This window comes from Lineus longissimus, chromosome 8 (genome assembly GCF_910592395.1).
Source record: "Lineus longissimus chromosome 8, tnLinLong1.2, whole genome shotgun sequence".
Classification (NCBI taxonomy): Eukaryota; Metazoa; Nemertea; class Pilidiophora; order Heteronemertea; family Lineidae; genus Lineus; species Lineus longissimus.
In genome coordinates this window covers 8,285,959-8,297,976 of record NC_088315.1, presented here as the reverse complement: position 1 = coordinate 8,297,976, position 12,018 = coordinate 8,285,959, and the positions used below count along the sequence as shown (strand labels likewise).

The following is a 12,018-nucleotide window of genomic DNA, read 5'->3' as shown; positions in this document are numbered from 1 at the left end:
ATTAATTGATGATAACTCAGTTGTCAATCCTAGTAGTGATATGACGTATAATAGAGGTTGAATCGAAAACCCTTTTCAAAGTGGGGAGTTTTGAACACCCCTCTCAAAATCCTTCATTGAGATGAGCATTCATTGATAAGTCTTATACTCATTGTGGTGCACTTGAAACTGCCATCATGTGAGCTGAAACTCAAGGTCAGATTAGATGACTTTTCCAGCTCCTATCGATCAATAGTAATGAGGTCATCTCTGAAATAACTATATTTACTATATCACCACTCAGTCAAAATAAATTGACAGAACGTGTTAAAACGATATTTTTCATCACCAAAAAAATCCTGCTTTGCAGTATTTGAATTATTGTTGCATATTGTCGATGAGTTCCGTGTCTTGATGTGTAGAAACACCACTCAACAGAACCAACCGTTGTAACATAAATTGTTGTGAATTAACAGTGACTTTGTGGGAATGTACACGTTGTGTTATCGAGTTTCATGTAGTGCAACAGTGTTATGTGGGCCGGTGTTTTCCTTTCAAGGTATTGGAGAATTTAGTTAGCAAGTCATCTTGAAACTTACTAAATGCCTGTGTGAATTATGAATATGATGAAGTTTAGTGGACTTGACCGAAAAAGATAGCACCAAGTTAGGTAAATGCCGGCATTAGTGACAAAAGTTGTTTTTAACGACCAGGCCCTGAACTATTAATATTTTCATGTCTTTCAACAAGTTTTGTACTTCAGTGGCTAATATGAGGTTCTAATTTTTCAGACTTTCTCCAATATTTTGTTTGGAACTTGCACTGGCCCCGTGTAGTCTCTTCTCTTCTGCTTCATGCCTTGCTTGCGAGCATTGTGTCTTCTGGGTGGTAGGGTATTGCCTTGGAGACTGTAGGAGAAAGGACTGGCTGACTTTTACCATTTCTGCTGCCATTGACCCGCAGAGTGATGCATAAAATGATACTCCTTCAGCTCCAGTGATAGTCAGAGTGGCACATGCACTTTTTGACTTTTCAATCTATTTTGATTCATAAGTTACAGTGCTGCCGTCTTTTAAATGATGCTTGTAACAATGGGTGAGATTCCTGCTTATATGTTTACAACATTCTTTTTCACTGTGGCTTGTGGGGAGTGTGGATGGGGAGCTGAGATATGATGGTCCGGTCAGGTCCTCCTGGTATCTTATCTTCTTGACTTAAGCTTATATAAGCCACAGGATAATTTTAGTTCTCGTGAAAATGTACATTTGGTCGACTAGGCAGATGGTTGCTGTTTGAAAACACTGGTTACAATTTGCTTGACAGTGAATAAATGAGTCAGTTAGGTTGTGGATGAAACGACCATGCAGTAGGCCTGCGTTGAGAAGGTTTTAATCAAAGAGCATAGAGACACATCTATTTGAGACGGACAGACAGACAGACAGACTGACTAACAGATTCTACGACAAACTCAACCACCTGACTACTACGCTCTCCTGGGCAATACCCCTCCACCCAGATCTATCAGGTAGAAGGGTAAGTCTTTAGGGTAGGGTGTTTGCACTTGGTAGAGGTTCTGTTGAGTTCAATCAAGACCGCATTAATTAGCACAAGTTACATGGTATTGTCTTTGCAGTAGACGTGGCTCGAGCGCCTCCCTAACCATCGACCTCACTCCAACAGTAGACGTATCAAAAAGTGGATCCCCGCCTAGAGAGAGGTAGGTAACTTTATATTAACAGATTTCTCTAAGCATTCCTTACCATTTGGCACCGTCCAATCTGAATTGTGGGCTTGGTTGAAGGACACCAGCATTTAGGTATCGTTGAATTTTGTCAACGTTTTGGTGTCAAGAACAAAAAGCTGTTGTGACAATCCGAATGAGGTCATATGGGACACCAAAGTCGCTTGAATACTCATGGGACTTGCTTGTCCCATCCTCATACTAAAACCAACTGCCTTGGGATCGTCAACTGGACAGGCAAATTGAGATTTTTCACTTTTCTTTTACCTCCACCTGTTGGTTGTGTGTTGGGTTTTGGAATCACCCCTGTGGAATGCCAATCGAGCAATCCATGAAATGTAACAACAATTGAAAAAACTTGTTATCTGTAATGACTGTCAGCTTCCTTTCCCAGGTTCCTGAGACCTTATTATCTGTTCTTCCTTTGCAGTCCTTCCAGGGAATACCTTCTTTCTGCTGGTTACAGAATGACGCGTAAACAATTAAGAAAATGTTTAAAAAATCTCAAACCTTTATATGATGAGTTCTGGGTAAGTTATCGTGCAAGAAGGTTTCGTTTTCTGGGGGAAGCATTTGGACAAAAGAGGAGCCTCTTAGCTTGGTGTTTGGCACTGTGGGCTGCCACGCAATCGGACTAAGGTTCGATCCCAGGGAGAGTCTAGGATCTGCTTTCATGGAACTAAAATCCTTGCCTCTTCACAACAGAGACCAATTGCAATCGCCACTCAATCAAATTACCTTACCTCAAATAGTTTGACAATAAATTTAGCCGCTAAAGGAAGGCCGATGCCTGACTTCCATTCAAAAATATTCTGGTTACGGGCCCAATCTATTTGATCCGTTTGGCCCAAATCCCCCCTCCCCCTTTGAGCTGGTTATCGGAGTCTCATGGACTTCATGAAAGGACTACGCCATCGCCATCTTCAGGGCTAGGAAGGAACTGAGAAGACCAAACGGTCATTTCAGTTCCTACCTTGCCCTGAAGATAGCGATGGCGTAGTTCAGAACTTCAAATGACTTCATGAAAGAACTACGCCATCGCCATCTTCAGGGCAAGGGTGGAACTGAGAAGACCAAACGGTCATTTCAGTTCCTCCCGTGCCCTGAAGATGGCGATGGCGTAGTTCTTTCGCGAAGTCCTTGAGACTCCGATAACCAGCTCAAAGGGGGGGATTTGGGCCACGTAGATCTACGTGGTTCGACGTTGAAGGTGTTAACTAATATTTTCAGGAAATCCCCATGAATCATCCCGATCGTGTAAATGTAGCGGGCTCAGGGTTGAAAAATCGTTACAAAACTATATTACCAAGTAAGTAATCGTGCAACCAGTTTAAAGTTTTTACAGTGTCATATATATCTAACTCTCTAAACACTGATTTAAATGTGTCAGCGATGATATCATAGAAGTTCTCCACTCTTCGTCATTTTAGTTGCTCTGTCTCCTAGATCAAATATAAAATCCTTGCCTTCTTTTTCAGATGAACACACTAGAATCATTTTAGAAGAAACAAACAGTGATTTATTAACAACATATATAAATGCTAATTCTATACGGGTAAGTACATACTCTTAACACCGTCAGCGCCGAACCACGTAGATCTCCATGTACGTGGACCAAATCCCCCCCTCTTTGAGCTGGTTATCGGAGTCTCGTGGACTTCATGAGAGAACTACGCCATCGCCATCTTCAGGGCAAGGCAGGAACTGAAGACCTTTTCTTGTCTTTTCAGTTCCTGCCGTGCCCTGAAGATGGCGATGGCGTAGTTCCAAACTTTAAATGACTTCATGAAAGAACTACGCCATCGCCATAGTCAGGGCCTGGTAGGAACTGAAGATTTATGGGGTGGTCCATAAAAAATGTCCCACTGTTAAAAGTTGAATATTGCAAAGATGTATACCAGAGACCATGATTATGATATTAATGAACTCATTTTTCAGTTTGATAGTCTTGTGTTGATGATTTAAACCCATTGTTTTCATCATGATAACAAAACTTGGCTCTCTGTGTATCATTATGATCAGTGTCTTCTGCACCCACAACCAAATTTGTCTTTCTTCAGGGTTACGCGGGAGAAGAAAAGGCATACATCGCAACACAAGGTCCCATTTCGAATACAGTGTACGATTTCTGGCGAATGCTCTGGCAGGAGCGGACGCCATGTGTGATCATGATCACGAAACTCATGGAGAAGGGGAAGATGAAATGTGAGCAGTACTTCCCGCTCACCCCCGAGGAAGGGACGTTAGTGTATGAGGATATTCATGTGTGCGTGACGGATATCGCAATCAAGGATGGGTACGAGATCAGGGAACTCAAGGTCACAGTGAGTTGAAAAAATTACTTCCAACTAAAAACCACCTTGTTTGAGGACTATTTGAGCGTGGTGGACCACGGAAAGGCGCCCTGTATAAGTATTTCTATTCATTCATTCCACTTTGAGCGAGAGAAAGGGCCTATATCTGCCCTGAATTTGTACCAACTGGAAACCAGATGGCCGTCCAACCAACCTTGTACCAGTCTAAACATATTCGTTTTTCGTTTATTTCAGCGTGATGGGTACTTAAACGAAGAGAGGAAAATTTTACATTTTTGGTACACGACGTGGCCGGATCATAAGACGCCCGACTCGCCCAAGCAGTTGTTGGGGATGGTGGCGGATGTTGAGAAGAAGAGATATGATCATGACAGTGATAAGGCCAAGGGGCCAGTGGCTGTTCATTGCAGGTAGGAATCAAGATCTGTTCATAAGGGGAAGTCGATTTCTCTTTTCTTGGGCAAGTTCTCTGACAAGAGTTTGATCGTTGCCCTGTAATAACTCTGATGCATTGAGTATTTCTAGGTTTCAAACATCTTTTACTCCATTGTTTCTCTGAAAAACTGCTCTCTCCGGGCATGCCTGCGTATGTTTGTAACAGCTGATATTTGCTTTCAAATACTAGGCCTACCATGAACAGAGTTGAAGCACTATTAAAGGCTCTGCTAAGATGGCAAATAAAAAATGTATCCCCCTACTTATCGCTGGACTAGCTATCATGACCTGTGAAGGCTGAATAGGATCACTACTGTATGTCTCTTCGCACACCCCACCCAATTGTTTCTTTCACATTCTTAAATTCCATAATGAAAAGACTTTCTCAACGTAATCCTTCTGATTTCAGCGCTGGAATTGGTCGTACAGGGTGTTTTATTGCAATCAGTATTGGAGTTCGTCAGTTACAGGAGGAACAAATGATTGATGTGTTAGGGATTGTCTGCCAGATGCGATTAGACAGGTAAGGCCACATTGGCAGTATATGAGCGGCAGTATTCAAGTCCAATACCTAATCATCTATTCCCTCACACATACTTATGAATCACAACCTTAAGACCTGTATTTACATGGATTTAAAACACAGAAAGAATTACATGTCCAGAGAATTATTGATAGATCATTTAATGTTATCTATTTTGCATCCACTTCGGGCTTTCCTGCATGTCCCGTTGTCTTTTGCATTTGCACTGCGCCCCTGTAGATTAACGCATTGGTCTTTTTTGATTGGCTAATCTTATTTCTGGCAGTTTCAACTGACGTATCTGTGTCGTATTTTCAGGGGAGGTATGGTCCAGAATAGTGAACAGTACGAATTTGTCCACCGAGCACTTTGTATGTTTGAGAAAACTCTTCCGCAGAGTTCGCCGAGTGGAGATTGACGATAGTCACGTGCTATTGGTCAATTCCGCACACTTCCATGGACAGCTACACCACCTGGTGACTGGATAGAGAACCAGTTCTGGAAACATCGAGTTGGTGAAGATTCAGAACTGGACTACTTGACATTCCAGCTTCTTGTAGCAACATTTGTGGAATACCATTTCTGAAATTTGTGCATTAAATCAGGGTGATTTTTGTGCTTATTTAGCTATGCTCATCATCTGCTGGACTCATGATGGATCGTACCTGCAGGGTGGAAATTTCCCCGGATATCACACCTACAGGTTGGATACTCCCTGGATGACATGCCTGCATGTGGAATTTTTCCTGGATGTTGTACCTGCACATTGGAAATTTCCCATGGATATCATACCTGCAGGTGGAATTTCCCGGGATATCGAACCTGCAGGTGGAAAATTCCCAATGGGAATGGTCAAAGAATCGTTCCAAGATAGTTGATCGGAATTCTTTGATTAGTGGGGTGAATTTAGTCTAAAATGTTCTTATACACTAAAATCAACAAAACGGTGTCATTTTGTGATAATTGTAAAAAAATAGTGCAATAATGTAAAAATATGTACAGAAAAGTTGACTTTTCGTCAGAAGTTTTAGTTCCATGATTTTGCTGCATTTTAAACTTGTTGCTGTTGGGTTTTCTGCCATAATAGTTGACATTCGTTTCACCAGTGATTGGACAGAAGGATGTGTGCATTTGCTGTAGAACTTTACACTGTATGTGCTGGTGGATTGAGCAAATTGAGGGTGATAAATCATTATTTAATAAATCCACGCGTAGTCTGTGAGAATCATTTGTAGGACGAGAGAGAGATTGTGACTTCCACTGATAATAAATGTCTTATGCCGCTGGTAGTTGGCAGACAAAGTGAAAATCGCAGTGAAACCAGACCAACTCTGAAACCGCCTTTGGACTCGAGACAGTTTAAACTCTGTACAGGAGCTGATAATTGCAAATGATTCTCGCAAGCCCAGCTGGAATGGACTTAAATTATTCTCATGTGTTCGTGCAATACTTTCTATTGTGATTGTGTGCTTTCTCATAATATCGCCAAAGTCTTCTATATCGGTTGTTGTTTGGAGTCTTTGCGGGTCATAACTGGATGTCACACTGTTGTGAAATTCTAGCCGTCTATATTTATTGTACTAGTCTCTCTCGCTGCATATCTGTTGCATTTCGTACCCCGACTTTAACGTCTGATGTTTCCGTATTTTGTACCCAAGTTATGAGCTTGGCGTTACCATATTTTGTACCCAGATTATAACATGTCAGTGTGCTACAGTGCGGGCCAGTATGTAACTGCTCAGCTCGGTACTTATGACAACATTTAAAGACAAATCAATCTCTTTCAAACTTACCCAAAAACATTATATGTGATCTTATAATCTTAGATCTAATCTATAAGTTCAGGCCTTTCCATTTATCTGTGTCTGGCATTGAACTTTTCATGCGTGAAGCTCACTCCAAACCCTAATTCATACTCTCGATCTTAACCAACAGTTGCGTGAAATTACCTTGAATTGACCAATAGAGATCCAGCGGTCAGCGTGAGGTCATCAAAATAGTTTCAGGTGTTGACAAAGTGTTGATCAACAGAACAGGGTCGGTACAAGGTTCACATTGACAGCTGCATGTTGGAAGATGTGCTTTGAATAGTAAATATGCTCCATGCAGACCAGCTGAATGCCAGACTACAATCGTCGTTTAGTCTCTGTGTGCCATTGTTTCATTCGATTGTGCCCATTGTTCGTCCATCGCACAAATTACCATTACAAATATGCATGTTCATGTACACACCAGTGTGTTTATATACATTTGTTATCTTAAAGGGAGACTATAGGCAGGAGCAGAGGGGCTAATTTGGCCATCCTCAGGTGGTTAATATACAGAGTAAGGGCCCTGGGTCATGTCAGATTCAGCACTAAATATATTCCTCGTACAAGTGTGAATCATTTCGACGTACTGTGAGATGTGAGAGACCCCATTGGCGACATTGTGTCACTTTATCTTGCCTGCTTAGCTGCTGCCTATATTGTCCCTTTAATGTCTGTGTTGGTCGTCTGTACATTTGGAAGAGTGATTACGGGTACGAGCAAAGTGTAACAATGCAATTGCAAGTGCCAGTACCAAGTTTAATGAGGAGTGACTGACAATTCTGACATTTGCAGAGCTAAATGATAACATAATTTAAAGGCCTGCTCTGTTCGTTTTCATTGTATTTCTGGGGGCTCGGGTAAATATAGATAAACATGGCCATAAAGTGCAGTTATTACGCATGCAAATTTGCTGAAACTCGGCAGATTCAAGTTCAGTTTTCAAATTTTGGAAAGAATGGATTCCGCCTTCAAATGCCTCAATTCTAGAGTTGTTGTGAGGTAGTCACCCCTGATTGAACTGGGTACACTGTATTTTGTTGGGAAACCTCTAATTTATCTACCTGCCTGCCACAGCGAATGGAAATCTTTCATTTCTTTATAATTCCTAATCTGAAGCTGAATACTTTGATCGGATTAAATCTAATGCTGGACACTGATCAAATTCCATAAAATCAGTACTTTGGTAAAAGAGGCAACTGTATTAAAGGCAGATTTTGGTAAATATTCGAAACAAGTGACAATGGGGACTTCTACGTAAACTTGGCCTTGGAGGTACAAAGTATGTATCCCGTGCAATCATCGACATGTCGTTTCATTACTGTGATGGCTGAAAATAGACAATTATTAACCAAGTGTATATTATCATGTAAATAAGGAGAAATGTTTGCCATGTTATTCGCGTCTCTGTTGCACAAATCAGTGTCCTCTTGGACTTGTCTGTTATTGCCGCATGTTTATGTGTGGCATCCTTGGCCTGTGATGTATAAAGGGTCGTGAAAAAAGTTCTAGGAGCTATACAGGAGTTTGAAACCTCAATTTTCAAAACTGCAAAAATACTGCCAATTATGATACAATGCTTTCCGCTGAATCCTTACTGAATCCTTCTGCTGCATCCATAGCGTAGCAGATCAACTAAAACAGTTTTCCTCATCTTTTAATTGTACCACTTTACCTTATCTGGTTAGTTTTTTAAAATTCGTTATTTCCCCACGTTTTCACAGCCCTTTCTAATCACAGAACCCTGTTGCATTTGATGTGTGGAATTTCCAGAATATATATTTACTGTTACAAAGTTAAACTATTGTACAGATGTGTTATGTATTTTGCACCAAATGGAAGTATATTCCTGCATTACACAAATAAATAAATGTATAACGAACGTTGTTTTAAGTGTGTTTCGCTTCGGACGTTATTGCCAATGCAGTCTGGCATTGCATCAAATTACAAAGTATTATCGATATCATTGTTTTAACATAACATCATAACCCTCGAACATTATTGTCTTTTATAAACCAACGCTTTTGAATTGTGGAGATTTAATTTTCCATCAATGATTGATTGGTGCCAGTGAGGCCAAAAACTGGTTTTGTTAAAGGGGATACTTTAGACAAGAGCCAGGTTGGTTGGATTAGATTTCAGTAGGTCCCCAATAGGGGTCTCTGCTATCACACACTACATCGACACTATCCACACTGGTGCAAGGAAGATTTTGATCAGATGGTCAAACCAGACAAAATGGTCCTTTTGATAAATCATTTCATCCAACATGCATTTGATTGAGATTTTGAAAAGAAATTCACAAAGTATTTATTAGGGCTTGTGTAACATAAGCTTTGTGTTTTAGTCCTTGCGTCGTTTCTGGCACACCCTGTAGTGAACACATAGTCACTGTCATCATAAGATGTCTAGTCATATTTGTACTGGTTGCCATGCACAGAATTAATTAACTACTAGTTGTCAAACAGAACATGTCCTATTTTTGATTTCATTTAAGCAATTTCTTAAAATCAAAAGTTGGGAATGTTTTATTTGACACCTTGTGTCTTCAGAATCATTCTATGTAAATGTACATGTACTTGTAAATATTTATGTAAATATAATGTGTAAATGATGTTTATTGTGAACTTGTCACGTGTGATTTTATCGATATGCAGAAAAATGTTACGATTATTAATATTATTATGTATAGTTTCTGCAGATTCTGTCAAGATTATATTTTTGCGAAAAAGTTTATTTATTCATAGTTGTTGCCATGAAGAGTTAAGAAAACAGGTCCTTTTAAATAGCAACAACTTCTGCTCTGTTTCCTAAATGTGCCAAGTGGTAACTCATGGTACCAACAACCTCTGCTCCATTTTCTAAATGTGCCAAGTGGTAACTCATGGTACCAACAACTACTGCTCCATTTCCTTAATGTGCTAAGTGGTAACTCATGGTACCAACAACTTCTGCTCCATTTTCTAAATGTGCCAAGTGGTAACTCATGGTACCAACAACTTCTGCTCCATTTCCTTAATGTGCCAAGTGGTAACTCATGGTACCAACAACTTCTGCTCCATTTCCTAAATGTGCCAAGTTGTAACTCATGGTACCAACAACCTCTGCTCCATTTTCTAAATGTGCCAAGTGGTAACTCATGGTACCAACAACTTCTGCTCCATTTCCTTAATGTGCTAAGTGGTAACTCATGGTACCAACAACTTCTGCTCCATTTTCTAAATGTGCCAAGTGGTAACTCATGGTACCAATAACTTCTGCTCCATTTCCTAAATGTGCCAAGTGGTAACTCATGGTACCAACAACTTCTGCTCCATTTCCTTAATGTGCCAAGTGGAAACTCATGGTACCAACAACTTCTGCTCCATTTCCTAAATGTGCCAAGTGGTAACTCATGGTACCAACAACTTCTGCTCCATTTCCTAAATGTGCCAAGTGGTAACTCATGGTACCAACAACTTCTGCTCCATTTCCTTAATGTGCCAAGTGGTAACTCATGGTACCAACAACTTCTGCTCCATTTCCTAAATGTGCCAAGTTGTAATTCATGGTACCAACAACCTCTGCTCCATTTTCTAAATGTGCCAAGTGGTAACTCATGGTACCAATAACTTCTGCTCCATTTCCTTAATGTGCCAAGTGGTAACTCATGGTACCAACAACTTCTGCTCCATTTCCTAAATGTGGGATGTCATGTGGCTTGGAAATGATTTCAAAGTCTGCCTGAAGAATCGGAATACCCCCAAAACTAATTTACCAGACGGGTACCCAGCTAAACGGTTCCCTAATAAAAAAATTATCAATCCTGCATTGCCTTTTAGATTGAACCACTGTAGTCTTTCAGCTGTTTCTGTTGGGAAGTTGTTATTATTTATTATGTCCACCAAATAAAAAGTATTTATTCCAATCATTACAAAAATTGTTGCGCTGACTATTTCTCTCAGAAATGACCCCCTCCTCATGACAAAGGATCAACATTCTTTCGTATTCTAGTCATAATCTTGCCCCCTCTTACCCCACCCATACTGTTGACAAGGGTGTACTTCTCTTCTTCACCCTGGAGAATCAGTTTTCCAACTTGATGAGAATGGTATGCTTTCAGGCAGGTCTCTCATCTCACTGAGTAGTCCTGACCTGGGTAAATGTGTGCATCAAATGAAAACTTGCCAAGAAGAGACGATTCTTGGTATTTAGACTGAACTTTTGTCCGGCTGGTAATCGGGACAATAATGGTATGCATAAGTTGGCCGAGGGCAGGCCTGCTCGATAAGTTCTAAGTCCAGATGCTTGGCAGGTAGGAAATTGATATTTCCAGGTATTGCTTGACGTTATTTCTGAGACAGATAGTTGGTGAAACAGAATAAAAACAGATTAGGTTAATTGGGTTATTTTAGAAAGGGAAGGTTGGAGACTAGGTGATCTATGGTCAGTGTGTGGTTTTCTGTCAAACAGATTCAGTTAATCAGTTAATTCAAAGATGAATTCGTGTGATAGTCAAATAGCAGTTCAGTTATGTATGATGTGAGCATTTACGTTTGCATTTAGATATCTATCAACTCCATTCTTGTCATTAAAGGCCTTCGCCGTTCAATCTCGATCGGAGCCTAAATTGATGGCTGTTAAAACCTGGGGTCATCCATCCTGAGCTACTACTAAGGTAAAGGACAGTTACTGCATTTGACACTTGTCTATTGGTTATTCATGTTTATCTGAAAGACGTTTATCAAACTGTTGATATTGTAATCAGTAGATTCAGACTAACAAAATCTTATTTTAAAGTCATTTTGACTGAAACGTCACTTTATGCTGGCCTTAGTAGGACAGCATAATAACAATTTGTCAAATCAGGGTCTGGTTGTTCAAAACAGGATGAAGTCACTAACAACTTAACTAGGCTACCTCCTTCAGCTAAGCTAATTTCAGTTAAAGTCGTCACCAAGTTCGTGACTAACTTTGAGCTACTGGGCCCAGATTTTATCGAAGTAAACTCCCAGTACCTGTACTTTTGCTTCATTCCGGTGTACTCTCTTTTATTTGGTGCAGTGTTCGATGTCTGTTCTTGGTCTCATATCGCACACACCTGCCTCCGCGGCAGCCATGAGTCACACATCTAGTGCAATAAACTGCATTGTCAAGTTATGTCTGGGTGTGAATAAATGCAGTATGTAAGGAAGTGATGTTTTCTGTTTTATTTTGTTTTGCCCATCGTCCATGTCA

General features: G+C 40.4%; 1 protein-coding gene across 2 annotated transcripts in view; it reads left to right on the top strand.

Annotated features, from left to right (window-relative positions):
- LOC135492168 (receptor-type tyrosine-protein phosphatase R-like) overlaps positions 1–11,968 on the top strand; it is a 33,806-nt gene extending 21,838 nt beyond the window's left edge. Inside the window, exons 7-14 of one of the 2 annotated variants that reach the window (XM_064778405.1) lie at positions 1,616–1,696; positions 2,151–2,250; positions 2,951–3,029; positions 3,199–3,275; positions 3,781–4,044; positions 4,270–4,445; positions 4,880–4,993; positions 5,312–11,968. In XM_064778405.1, coding sequence (XP_064634475.1) covers positions 1,616–1,696; positions 2,151–2,250; positions 2,951–3,029; positions 3,199–3,275; positions 3,781–4,044; positions 4,270–4,445; positions 4,880–4,993; positions 5,312–5,411 — 991 coding nt within the window. In that variant the 3' untranslated portion in view covers positions 5,412–11,968. Of the gene's footprint in view, positions 1–1,612; positions 1,697–2,150; positions 2,251–2,950; positions 3,030–3,198; positions 3,276–3,780; positions 4,045–4,269; positions 4,446–4,879; positions 4,994–5,311 lie in introns of both variants that reach the window. The other variant, XM_064778404.1, reaches the window with a different exon arrangement.
- Positions 11,969–12,018: the final 50 nt, after the last annotated feature.